Source organism: Blennius ocellaris (genome assembly GCF_963422515.1).
Source record: "Blennius ocellaris genome assembly, chromosome: 5".
NCBI classification, from domain to species: domain Eukaryota; kingdom Metazoa; phylum Chordata; class Actinopteri; order Blenniiformes; family Blenniidae; genus Blennius; species Blennius ocellaris.
The window spans coordinates 9,756,863-9,771,072 of NC_137654.1; the positions used below are offsets into that span (position 1 = coordinate 9,756,863).

Below are 14,210 nucleotides of genomic sequence, written 5' to 3' on the forward strand. Positions count from 1 at the left end.
CGAAACCCTTTCATCACAGGATCAGATGCCGATAATATCGAGCTCGGCAGCAAACACTTAGTTAACCCAGCTCCGAATTACAAATCTCATTTGGGGAAAAAAAACAAAAGCTAATATTTATGTTGACAATTGTGCTCAGCTGTGTGGCGGCCTCCGCTGAAGCTTTCAGGCTAAATCGTGCTCAAAGTGTTAGATTTTGGGTGTGATCAGGTGGAACCCAGTCAAAGCCTTCTGAAGCCCAGAACATAACCAAGACAGATGGTCGGCGCTAAACAGGTGGGAACACATTTTGAGGCAGAAGATGAAAGGACAACAAGTGAAGGAAGAACCGAGAGATCAGCTTACAGACTAATCTACAATCGCTGGAAGTGGAGCAGGAGCTTTATTTACTATTAATGAGTAAGAGATATCTTTGCAGGCTTGATTTTATTTGCACATTAATCCAAATATACAGAAGCGGTCCAAATTAGGGCTGCACGTGTGATATGCGATATTGTAAGTATTGGATGGGCAATATGATTTGCGGTAAATACTAAGCGAATCATGCTTTATTAATCCCCTTGGCGAAATGCCTTTTTTTATATTTACCCATCCTATTTCTAGGATGCAGTGGGCAGCAACAATAAGGTGCTCTGGCGAGCTGACGGGGGTCGAGGGAACTCACAGCGGTGACACTTCCCTCGCCTCGAGGCCAACACTGCCCCAAAACACATAAGAATATGATAATAATGTCTTTTTACTTTGACATGTGTTATTACAAATAACAGTGCTTTTTCTCTTGCCCAATCCTTTTTGTTTGACAGTCGAGCAGTTTGTTTTCTTCATTAGATAATTTTACACATATTGTGAATGAATCACAATTAATTTCTTTTCTTTTCAATTTGAACATTCAGAGCACCGTGCTGTATATGTGCACAATTTCACTAGTTGATACATGATGATAGTAAGACATTTTATATACACTGTATCTATATATATGGGGCTTGTTTTTCTAGGAAAACGAGCTGAGGTCTTGGTGTTGTGCAGCAAGAAGAACATGCCGGACTTGCTCTGTGGACACCGGACTGAGCTCGCCTAAGATCAGGTGCGCAGTGGTCGTACTGGATGAGACGCTACTACAGATGTTGTGAAGAAGCCTTTCCAAGTCGTTTGATTGGGATTGTGTACAGTGGGAGGAGCAGGCAGAACCAGAGCATGAAACAAATGTTCTGGTTAAATCCAATACAGCATTGTTATTTCACATTTCTTACCAGTGGATTGATAGTAAGTTGAAATTGTTTATGTTAACCGAGCGTATAAGACAACGGTATCAGATGGAATATGTTATATGGCTTTGATTAGATTGAGAAGAAGGGAGGACAAAGACATCAGTGTGTTTTGTGGAGTTACCAAAACTGTCCATAGTCCCACAGTAAAAAAACTATAAGCAATCAGTTGATTCACAGGCTGCATCGGATGAACACACGAGTCACGAGTGGTTTATTTTCTACATACAAGCCTTGTAAAAGTGGAAGGGGTGAGGGGGCCGTGTTATTTTGGAACCATAATTCTACTTCAGCATGCAGCTATAAAACAGCAGAAACTGACACAGCCGTCTTTAGGACTACTCAAGACACAAACCCTTTTGCTATAGCAAAAAATAGATCCAGAGTCATTAATATGCTTGACGTTAACTGTGCTCTGTGCTTTCTTTGACAACAAAGCCTCTTCTATTTTCAGCATTTGACCAAGATACTGTTTATAGCGTGTGTGCTCTTTCTGTTTTGAATGAGACTTTTGATTTAGCAGCCACTGCCTGGCTTTGATTAGCTCAATGCCTCCGCTGCACAGAACTTTCCCAATTTGAAAAAAAAAAAAAAAAAAAATGAAAAATAGATGGCTCCAGCAGCCTCTGCTGCTGCATGGGTCAGACAGGCCGACCGCAGACGTCATGTCACCCAAGCCGCTATTTTATAAACAAAGGCGGGCAGCTTGTTCAAGGTGGGACGTTGCTGCAGGACGCAAACACTGTAGTTCAGGTAGGCATGTCAACAGTCATCACTGTGGACAGTTTGTGTACGCGAGGTCAAAGGGATAAGCAGAGCAAAAATTAGGAAAGCAAAGGTCACAACAGGCACTCGGACAACATGTGGCACCCAGGCAGAGGAAGAACCAAAGACGCTCTGTGGCATAAAAAGTGCAAAGTATGAAAAACACAGGCGTGTCATCACTGATAGGTGCTTTATACTGTTATGAAGCTTTAGTGTTGTACATGCTGACTCACTGAAATAACTTCCTGTGACATGTGATGGTCAAGTGATGACTAAAAGATGGAACTAAATCAGCATGTAAACGTGAACAAAACAAAAAACAAACAGCAGCTATGATCATGTGGAATTATGGACTAGCAGCTGGCGTCTCATGAGGGACTGAAGTTGCCAAACCATTGGTACACTGAGCTCTCCTCAGGAATGGTAGAATAATATGCACACTGAGGCTGAGTATCCCGAAACATGCAGTTTTCTGGGATTGAAACTTGTTATTGTTGTTGTTGTTGTTGTTGTTGTTGTTGTTGTTGTTGTTGTACGCTCGTTATGTAAACCAACAGCAAAAATGCAACAAATGTTCAACATTTTCACAAGAAAATATGTAGTATAAACAGGTTTTTGAGTTTTCTTTTCATTGAGGATTTTTGTCATGTTTTGATGCTGTAATTTATTGTTGAATTTCCTTAAAATGTGTTTTGATACATTTGTAAAATCCTCCCCTTCTTTCTTTCATTCAATATCACTATTTGTGGAGACCATGATCCTAAAGTCATTCATACTGGATGCTCTCCTGCCAGGTGACCAATTCATGTTGGGGCAGAGGATGATAGGAGGCACAAGAACATGTTATTAAATGAACAATATTTTTTCCAATTAAACAAATTTGATGTCATTCTTTTATAGTAATCTTGTTTTTGTCTCATAAAGAATGATGTGCAAGTTCACAGTGTGTTTTAACAATGTGCTGAGTCACCACTTTTGTAACCACTGTGCCAATTTTTGTAACTTTCAATGTCTGGAGTGCGGAAAATCCACGTGGATCATTTTCAAAACAAATCAGCCTTTAAGAACGCGCTCGCCGACTTCATGGTTTGACAAACTCCTGGATATCCGCAAAAGGTTGCACTGAGACATTGTCTTCTTCTTCTCTCTTGAACTTTTTAAACGCTCTCAGCCTGATTCCTGTGTATTCTGCCTCCTGAGGTTTCAATAACAATTTCTCCTGACACATTCCAAGCGAGGTTCCCAAAAAAGTAGATCGACGTGGCAAATAACACATCATTAAGCAACACCGAGACGTATTTTCATAAGCAATTAGTCAGTTTGTATTTTCAGTAACTTCCCCAATTTTCAGTTGAGACGCGTCACGAAATGTGGTCTTTAAGAAACAGTTCCTTACTCTCTCTCTGCTCCCGCTCCCTCAGGATGGCATCCAGCCACTTCTGCTTGTCCTCCGCATGCTTGGCCATGCAGACAAACCACTTGTTCTTCGCCGTGTTGTGGATCTTCCAGCCGTTGGTCACTGTGTAGTTGTTGCTGTGATAATCCGCTGAAAGGCACAAAAATATAACACAAGGGATTATTTTTATTAGAGTGAGGTCATCAAAAACAATGATAAAAGGCAAAGTTAAACTGATGTGTTTTTGTTGTTATCAGCTATTAAGTTAAAGTAGGAATAGCTTTGGGGTGTACTTAATTCTAATTATCAGATTAAACTGAAAGAGAGTTAATTTCCACGGTTCTAATTTGTTTTCTTCAAGCTGATTTTTCTTTTATGCTCTCAGTATGAGAACAAATTAAAAAAAAAATCACATACAAAATAAACACTGATCTCAGTAATAAAGGAAGCAAAACCAAATGCAATCATATCACACTTGTAAAGATGCCCAGTAAGTTAACATTAAAATGATCTCCAAAGACAATTAACTCCTCGAGCAATGATTTACAAGCCAATTAAGAACATAAACAGAAGAAATTGTAAAAGGTGCACAAAGAGTGTGATTTCACTGACTCAACAAAATCCTTACTGGTACCCCTTTTCTAATTTTACCATCCATTTAGCTGCAGGTGAGCAGCTCCTGAATAATGAATTGACACTGGTAATGGGGTGCATTAGGCTCACGCTCAAAGGTCGTATAAATAGATTTGATACTTGAGGGCCCACGAGGAGCAGATCCTGTTTTTTTTCTGGGAGAGCAGAGTCAGAATCACACTGGCTCAAAAACTGTGGATTCTGGTATAAATCTGGTAAAAATGCTGAGATCTGCATGTGAAGATTCGCCGCCGCTGGAAAAGACAGGCTGCTGTTTCATTATTAACATTATATGTTGCTTATTTTGACAGCTTTCCTCTTTCCACAGCAGACACTCCGTCCTTTAATATCTCTTACACACCGCAATCAACATCATCTGTGTTCGAGCACTTCACATCAGCGTGTATTTGCAATGCGGGACCACTTCACTTCTGCGAACAAGGCATGTTTTTCTCTGTGGTTTCTCCAAATGCGACAGCCGGAAGCGCAGACAGAAAAAAAAAAAAAGGGGGTCATGTGAGCTTGCAAAATATTCTGCTGGCACAAAAGAAATACAAAAAAAAAAAAGAGGAAACGTGAGAGCGAGAGACAAAGTGTTTCAGTGCTCGCAGACCAACATGTAACGCGCCTCGCGATGTGAAACCTCAAGAGCGAGGGCCTTATCACTGCAGCCAACAGATACGTTGCTCATCTTTGGCACATGTGTGAACCCAAGCTGGAGTACGCTCAGGTTATCGCCTCCTCGCTCGGGGTTGTTGCTCGTCTTTGCATTTCAGATCCGTATCAACACCCGATGCCGGAGAGCTGGGGTGACAAACAGAGCTACCTGAGGTTGCAGGCTACATCCTGTTCGAAACTAGGTGCAAGTGTGAGACTCCACCCAAACTGTCAACACGCACTTGATTCAAATCCAACCAACCATTTCTACACTGCACCTTCACTTAATGAGGAGTTGAAAGAAATCATACTTGAGCTCGGAGGTATTACTGGTGCACAATGTCCTTGGCTTGGTGTCATCACAATGAGTTCAATGGAGCAACATGAGAAACCACAATACCATGAGAAATGCTGAAAGTAAAGGCCTTTGAGAGATGAATGACCCTCAGTTTCTATAAAATCAGCATAAACAAACTCAAATTAAGTGAGTTTACACAACATATAGCGTGCAAATTTAGAAGACTGCATCTTCTGTGAGTTTTTGTGGTTTGATAAACACCACCTTGTTTCAAATGTTGGCTGCAACTTGAATTAGTCTTTCATTTGGAGGTAATTAAATCAGCTACCATAATCTCAAAATAAATAGGAAAACTCACTGGATTCAAATTCAAATACATTTGGATTCTTCTTGATTGTAGAAGTTTATCAGAGTGGATTGAGATTGGTAGAGAATTTTTTTTTTTGCATGCTACTTTTTTGGATTGTATTAGCATCTTGAAAGTATCATCATCCGAGGATATGATTGGTTTTCAATGGGAAATATTTCAATAAATATATATTTTAAAGAAAAAACAAGACTTTGCAGCTCAGAGAAATATCAATTATATCAACCATATGCATTGTTTATAATGTAAACCTGCTCTGTTTGGTGGTCTAGTTATTATTGTGCCATAAAAAGGCATGATAAAAATTGAAAATGGTCAAAATACAGCAATATTTCATTTGATCACATTGACATTCTGATACATATCACATTTGTTGAAAGCCAAACAAGTGTTATTATAGTGCAATTTCAAAGGTCTTGTGCACTTTATTGGAGGAGACAATTTTCACACACATTATTAACACAGAAAAACCCAAACATTTAATCTGACAAACTTGATTTTTCTTAATACAGAGCCCTTTCTTGATATGTCTCAAAAGATAAAGATGAAACAGGCTTGCATAGTAGTTTTTGTGCGCTTTGAAAACATTCATAAAATATATGAAACAGACAAGCCAGGAAAATGTTCTAGAAGATGTTCCACTGACGTGGACCATCATGAATGGATGCTGCAGGGCAAACACCAACCTGTTCCATCTTCCACGTTTTCCACCTCCATCACCTCCGTGTTGATCCGGCCTCTGAACACATAGAGGGGCCCGTTGATGGACTTGGTCCTCTTGGTGGACTTCTTTCCAGACACCCTGGGAAAAAAAGGGGGACAGCAGCACGGTCACACACTGCGGAGAAAAACATCCACTGGAGCCAGATCCACAGGAAAAAGAAAGAACACATGGACCCATTCATGCAGACGCAGGTATGAGAGCTGCAGGCGCAAGTGGGTGTTTTTCTCTTGCTTGCATCAGAAGACGTCTAACAGGGATATTTGCTCTAATTTTCCATGCCTGGCCCTGCTGCCATTAGTCAGATAATAAAAGTAGGATTGAACGCTCTCTTGTTCATCAACTTCAACAAACTTCTTTGAAGGTTTTTCTGTCCCAATGTCAGCGTTTCTCACCTGGATTTTCGTTTACAGTACACCAGAAGGTTGTCGAACAAGAAGAAGACGCGCTCCTGGATGTTACCCGCTGAGATTTTGAGGAGATTCCCGTGAAGCAGCAGCCCGGTGCAGATATCCGTCAGGTTGGTTCCCTGCAGAAAATATAGAGAAAAGACATGAGCCTGAAACAATAAGGACTTATATACTGCATATTTAATGGGGCAGGGAGATAAGTGATTTTACTTCCAGTGGAAGACATTATCCCAAAGAGCAGAGAGCTAGAGTCATGGTTACATGGTATTTGGTAGTAGAGTTATGATTGGCGCATGTCATATATTCTTCTAGCTGTGGTTCTCCTTTATAATTTTGTATATTAGTATTTTCACACAAAGAAGAGCTGTTTGGTTTATTATGATAAGAAAAAAAGAATATATATATATTTCCTCAATTTGTTAAAAATAAGTGTTTTGTAAATATCAATTTCTGTAAGCAGTCAAGTCAAAGTGATAAAGTAGATTCAAACCATAATGCTAACAGGTATGGCAGCTGAAATACGATTAGACGGAGACAATGCCTTTGAACCTAGCCTTTAGTGAAGACAGTGCAGTAGTCAAGGAGGGACTAAACATATAAATAATGGTCTCATCGGCATATAGATGCACATTAGTCGCCTGCACCAAGGGCAATGTTATTGACATAAATACTGAATTATGTAGGACCGAATGTGCTTCCCTGTGGGACACCATTAGATAGTGACAGAATACTCTCACTGACTGCAGATGACCAGAACAGTAGCTCTGAAACCAAACAGCTCTCAGAGCTTGACCAATATCTCTTCGCCAATCTAGAAGAATTAAGTAGTCAAAATCCTTTTCCAGATCAAGAAATGCAGCGACACAGAACTCTTTATTAACAACGGTGCTTATAATGTCATTGAGGGCTTTCAGTGTCACAGTGATCCAACTATGTCCAGATCTGAAACCAGACTGAAACGGGTTAAGGACTGTATGAATCTCCAGACTGAAAATTGTATATACAGTACTACCTTAACTTGCATTCACATAGGAAAACATCTTACGTCTGCATTAGCAGTTGACAAGAATGACATTTACTGTTAAAAAAAGAAGAAAAAAGTAGGATTTCCAGCATCACCCAAAGTGTAAGACCTGGTGATTTTGTGTGAAAGTTAGCATCACTTTCACTCTAAATTTGTGGCATCTAATCATCAAGGAGGGAGAGCAACCGTCGTGCTCCTGGCCAATTAAACTAAATTAACAGAAGGGGAGATGGAGAAGTCGACTATAGCAATGTTTATCAACTGGCCTGGCATTGGGATCCATTCTAACCCTTTAATTACAACCTGTGACCCAACGTATGGAAATGTAATGATAAACAACAAAATATCCAGCAAGTGGGGGTGGAGATGAGGAATATCCCCATTTTTTCTGTTAAATTAGCTGCTTTTCAATGAGAAACAAAGTCTTTCGTTCAGCAACTTTAGTCTTTTGTAATATACTTAAATGTTGCTTGAATTTTGATATCTTCATGCTTACATGTGCAACAACTTGCTGCGAAAAACAAATACGGCATTTTATATCATCAATGTCTAATTTTTTTTTGCCATAGTTGTGTAACCTCACCCCCATGTAGCTATGAAATATAATCCTTAATGGACAGGGTATAATAGTACGCTGGGGCGGGGCCCACATTCGATAAGGAATGGCATCAATATAACTTCAAAAGAATCTAAAGTCACTATGACTTACAACAACAAAATATTATTTATTACAAAATAAACAGACCGGATAAATAGAAAAAGACAAACTAAACAACATGGAGTTTGCAGTAAATATAAATTCAGTAGCCCTGACTCAGTTTTGCCATGCCCAGTCAGCACAAATAGACAAACTGGGAATATTCAGTTTGAAATGTTTGTAAATTCACGTTACAAAGAATTAACAGCATATAAATGATTTCTAAATTAAGTTATTTCTTTTATACCCATTCAAAGGCCATCAATCAGTGAAAATGGGCCCCTTTTGGGTTGCAATCCTGTGTATGACCCCAAACACCCCCCCCCCCCCCCCCCTTTCATGATCAGTTCTTCATGGTCAGTTTTTAATCCGTTTCTATTTAATTTCAGCAGTGCATAGACACTTAATGGAAAGGTACAAGGATAATGCTGAAGTGAGGAAAAACATTCCATTCAACTGTGAATGATTTGTTTTCATTCCATCATCAAGGAGTCCACCGCACCCAAACCACACTCATGTTCCCACAACACTATAAAAAAAAACAACCACCAAAAAAACAGGAGCTCTCTGCCAGGACACTCAAGTCTCTTGCTTCTTAATCACTCCAGTTGTGATAAATAACACCGAAGCTGAGTGCTGATGACAACACAGTCGCAGGAGAAGCAGGAGAGATTTGCTGGAGAACTCCAAGGTTACCTCAAACCAGGCTCCTCTATTTTCAGAGATAAAGTCATAAACACTGGAGTGGAAAAGCAGCCACATAAAACCTTTACCTCGGCCTACATGTACCACACTTTCATCCATTTTGTCATTCTTCACTCAGAGTATGAATACAAGTGCAAACAAGCTTCAAAAATACCTCTCCAGCTGTGTGTAGTGAGAACAAGGTAACCAGCTTCAGTGTGAGGGTCACACCCAATGTTCAACGCCTGGCCGAGCAATTCTACCTCAAAGGCTGCATGAGAAGCTTCTCATTTATTGAAAAGAAATTAAGTTGGCTAAATCAACATTCATCTATCCATCTTTACACCATGTTATCCAGCGCTGGCCCCATGTTCAACACAATGTTTCCAGTGAAAACGCATCATTTTTCCAATTTTGTTTCAGAAAGGTTTTGCGTTTACATGGCAACGTTTGTCCATTCTGACGTAAACGGCAGAAATGGTGTAGTTTTTATAATTAATGCAGCACACACACGAACAACAATGGCAGTCAAAACTCCCAGTCTATACAGTCGAGAGTCACCCAGAATAGCGATACAACAAGCAAAAATGATGCGTTTTCACTGGAAATGTTGTTGTGTAAGTTCAGGATAAATATGGTGCCGCTATTCCAGAAAACAGGAGTTCAGCGAAATAGCAGCAATTAAAAAAGAAAGTAGCTTTAAAATGGTTGCTTTGTGGGACAAAAATAAATAAAACAACTTAAGTATTTGTGACTGTGTCAGTAATTCCACAATCAGCAAATTACTGCTAATTACTACTGTGTGATTCTAAACTCCAGTACCAAAAAGTGTTGAATATGTTTCAAACATATTAAAAAAATAGCTCTCAATAACCTCTAGATATTCTCAAATCTGCTGGCTACTGTGGTCTGTCTTGACCTCGTACAAAACACAGACTCTAAGTGGAAAATGCTGGAGCCTTATTCGAATCCCTGCAGTGAAATCCGACGAAATGCTTTGTGCCTCCGTCGAGCCAAAAGGTAACTTTTTAAAATTGCGTTATAAAGAGCAGCCGGGTGCAGAGCGCCTAATGATAAAGCGGTATTATGTTACGCTACAGCCTTCCACATTCACAGGATGTGATTGGGTCTTAATGCAGTAGAAAGCTGGTTCCCGTCTGCTTTCAAATGCACCGCAGCCCACAAAGACCGAAACCAGCGTTAGCCTCAATGAGTGCAAAGGTCAGAAGCAAAAAACATATTTTACAGTCATCGCAGTAAACTGTTTAACTGTAATACAATCTCAATTCAACACTCTATAAGATCTGCCTGATCAATCTTTCAATGCTCATTTGGACTGACGTTGGCAGCAGTCTGGACCTGTTGTGTTTGACAACATCATGACATCTAATTAACCTTTTCACCAAGTGGCTGAACAAACATCATTTAGCGTTTCATTATTATTAGAAAATAATTTTCAGCCTTTGCATATTCTTGACACGTGCATGAGCAGCCACGCTGAACAACTCATGAATGACAGATCAAACCGCCTCCTGATGTCAAAACTCATAGAGACGAGGACGGATTGAATAGTTCGGTTCAACCATGACAGCATAAAGTAAGAAAACACACTCGTCAGGCAACGCTGTGGAAGGAAGGTCACCGCGAAATAAAATAATAGAGTTAAAAGACAACTCATTACTCATCGTTAAACGGATCATTCTACTCCAAATTATCTGGAACTAAATACACCCATGTGTGGTTTCGGATTCCGGACCTCCTCCTCCTCCTCCTCCTCCGCCTCCTCCTCCTCCTCTCTGCTCGCAGGATGCCCATCACCCCGCCGCATCATCCCAGCAGATCACATTTGGACTCTGCTGTTGACTTTGAAGTCTCTGACATGCATCCACCAGAGGGCTGTGGAAGCCCCCCCACCCCCCTCCGAGGCCGTCCACCCCCCCCCCCCCCCCCCCCCACAGAGCATCCATAATTGATTCAGGAGAGCACATGCTTATGACGGATGTTCACATGCAGTAAAGTGATGCTCATAGATTTTCTAAAGTCAAATACCTATTGCGATGAGGCCAAATGAATCAACCTGTAAACCGCTCTGGGATGAGGTGGTGGTGGTGGTGGTGGTGGTCATTTGTAGTGGTGGGTATATAAGTGCATTCTCTTTTACCTGCACCGTTAAGGTCATACATGTACCGCACGCATTCGTGGCGGCAGTGCGCGTGCACTCGCGCAGAGTGCATCCGATCTGCAGTAATGGGTCTGGGCCTGATTGGGCGCTACTGGCGGCCTCCTCCATTAAGGCTGGAGGTGATTAGCCCCGAAGAGTGGCTGGAGGGAGGAAAGAAGACCGAGACTAATGTGGTTTGGTCGAGAGCTCGACAGAACCGGGAGCCAAGCTGGGGGGGGTGGGGGGGGGGGGGTTGAAGCAGGGTGGCTTTCCAAGCTTCTACGTAGTTGTTGAGAAGAGAAGTTGGGTGAAATCCAAACAAAAAAGGAAATCAGATATGCATCAACTACTTTGCAGAATTAAATTTGGAGGTATAATGTTATCCGACTGTGATCTGTGTGAGCTTAAAGGCCATGTGTGATTCATGATCAAGCAGCTTTTAAAAGGGACGGTGCTTTCAGTCGGCTTAAATGTTCTGATTGTGTCTCTCTATCTCATTTTGAAATGTATTATGTGTTAAATGTGGGTAAAGCCCCAAACTCTGATTTCAATCCGATTTAAATTAAGCTAACAACCATACAAATCTTGACAAATCTTTCCATTTAGGGGCAAAGAACACAACTTTTGTTTTTCTTTGATTTTATGCTGAGACTTGGGACACTTTCTCTTCATTTGCTGCTCCACTGCCACACCTGATTTGAATGAATGAGTCACTGCCCAGCCTCTATAGAGTCTGATAATGACTCATTTGGATCAAAAACCATAGAAATATAGGGAGGAAAATGAATTACTGCGCTTAAGGAGGAACTGAAAATATCCAGGATCACAGTTTACAAGTTAAGGAGCTCTGTCTGGCAGGATAGTTATCAGAGTCAATTGCTGGGAGGAATGAAGCGCAGGAGTCAGTTTGGCAGGCAGATAGTGGGACGTCCCAGTGGGGCCCGCTCCACGGCTCCATCCTTCAATCTGCTCCCCTCTCCTCTCCGAGAATCCTACCATCTAAACCTCCCAGCACATGTGAGAGTGGAGCTCCACTTCTTAGGTCTCCTCTGATTGGGCAGCCGGCCCGTTGGCATCCCCCTCGGCACCCTGTGTGGGTGGATTGTCCCATTGGTGCCCGCTTAGACAAGGCCTCTGTTGTGGTGGGTGAGGGAGGCGTGAAAAATGCACTGGACCCCTCACTCGGCTCCCAAGCCCTGTCCGTGGCCCCCGAGCTCGGAGCGTTGCCTCGCTGTTAGGACAGGCGAGGACTGAGGTGGTTTTTTTCCTCAGACAAGTCTGCCTGTTTTTAGTTGTAGCTCTGTGACTTCTCTCCCCGTTTACACAAACTTCCAGAGAATAGTGTTCCATTACAAAAAGTGCATCCATCAACAGCGTCTTCCCGTCTCTCTCTAACTCAATTGTTACCCTGTAAATGTCACTGTACTGAACCTCGTCTACTCTCGTTGTCTCTCACCTCCCAGCCCTCGATGTGGGACTGCAGCTGCTCCAGAGCCTCCAGCTTCTCCATCTGCCTCTTGGTCTCGTTGATGTTGGAGCACACGGCCTTCATGGCCTGCAGAGCCTCCTCCACCGCGGGATAGTCTGCGTGCTTTTTAGGAGTCCTCTTCAGCAACTCCTACGTTGATCGAAACAAAAGAAGAGGTTAGCAGACTTGTCTCTGACCTTTAACTTCTTCTCGGCCCTTCCACTGGGAGGTGGGTGTCTGTGTGGCAAAACAACAAGTATCACACGAAAACACATCATGTTCTGCACCGTAAGGTTTCAGTGGTCAATAGAGACGATAGTTCAGCTTTCAGACTGTCGAAGCAGTCTGGAACAAGACAAAAGCTGGAGTCAGGAGGTGAATCAATGAAAGAGCCTTCAGGTGGTACCTTCAGCAGCAGGGGGTATTTGCAGATCCTCTGAATTGGAGTGAGAAGGTAGCCCTCCAAGGGAATATCTGTGCTCTTCTTCCCACCCAGTAACATACAGTGCTGATGAAGAAAGGAAAACAAAGAGGATTAAAACCATGAGAAATATACAGAAACACATAAAAAACTAGCACAAACTAGCAGACAGAAATGAAAATGATGGGTGGATCAAAATCAATTTTTAAATGAAGGACATACAAATTGTGTAGTGTTTTGGCTTCTCCAGCAGTTGTATTGTCATCTACATATACTGACTGATGAAAAATGTTCTAAAACTCTAAGACTTGACTTCAACATATACTGTTGTTTTTGTGCAAAGCCTGGCTGTTTGAGTTCAACTGCAGTAAGGCGCAGTGCATCACATCACATTATGTTTGAGTGATACCAAAAGCACTACGTACTCAGAAATAGCCACATTTTCCCATATTCCTTGCAGGAAATTCCCAGTTTAACAGCATCATGATATACATTCCCTTCTCCAACCGAATCCCAAACTTGCATATATTTTATTAATATTACAGTATGTTGAGATTGTCTGCAGATGTTTTCAGTGGGCCATTCTATATTTATTCATTTCCACAATAAAGAGTGTTTATTTGGCTCTTGTCATTTCCACTCAGCTACAGTCTGTTGCACCGGCAGTCGATCTATAGGGGTCCAGGTGGAGGAAATTAATCCATTCCTGTTTGGCTCTGAACTGCTGTATAGTATGTTATGTATATTTATATGTCTGTTGTTTACTTAAACAAGCATTGATATATATATATATATATATATATATATATATATATATATATATATATATATATATATATATATATATATATATATATATAATGGCATGCTCTTCATACTAATAAAACAACCAAACAAAATTGTGGAAAAAAATATTTTCTGCTTTGGAAACTTGAACTCTACCACCTATTTGGATAATAGAAGTCATCATACAAATCAATGAAATATGTTACAAATAAAAACAAATCTGTATGTAATTCACAATAAGACCTGTGTACGCCTTCTCAAACTGCAGCGGTTTATTTGCAAGTGTATTTGATTTTTGCCAATATTTACACTGGTTTTAGTGACCGGCTGCCTGACGTGTCGGATCAGAGCTGTCTGATGGGGGGCAATGAGTCCGCCAAGACGTCCTGCTTCCACATTCCTGATTGTAGTAATTTTCTCATTATCCGGCTCTCCCAGGAGCTTCATAATAACTCAT

The 14,210-nt window shown here is 41.2% G+C and overlaps 1 protein-coding gene across 1 annotated transcript in view; it reads right to left on the bottom strand.

The window, feature by feature from the left end:
• Window positions 1–14,210, bottom strand: part of prex1 (phosphatidylinositol-3,4,5-trisphosphate-dependent Rac exchange factor 1) — a 104,354-nt gene that overhangs the window by 52,778 nt on the left and 37,366 nt on the right. Inside the window, exons 5-9 of the mRNA XM_080497181.1 lie at window positions 12,953–13,054; window positions 12,535–12,696; window positions 6,498–6,631; window positions 6,068–6,183; window positions 3,427–3,576 (exon numbers count right to left, since the gene is read on the bottom strand). Coding sequence (XP_080353307.1) covers window positions 3,427–3,576; window positions 6,068–6,183; window positions 6,498–6,631; window positions 12,535–12,696; window positions 12,953–13,054 — 664 coding nt within the window. The remainder of the gene's footprint in view (window positions 1–3,426; window positions 3,577–6,067; window positions 6,184–6,497; window positions 6,632–12,534; window positions 12,697–12,952; window positions 13,055–14,210) is intronic.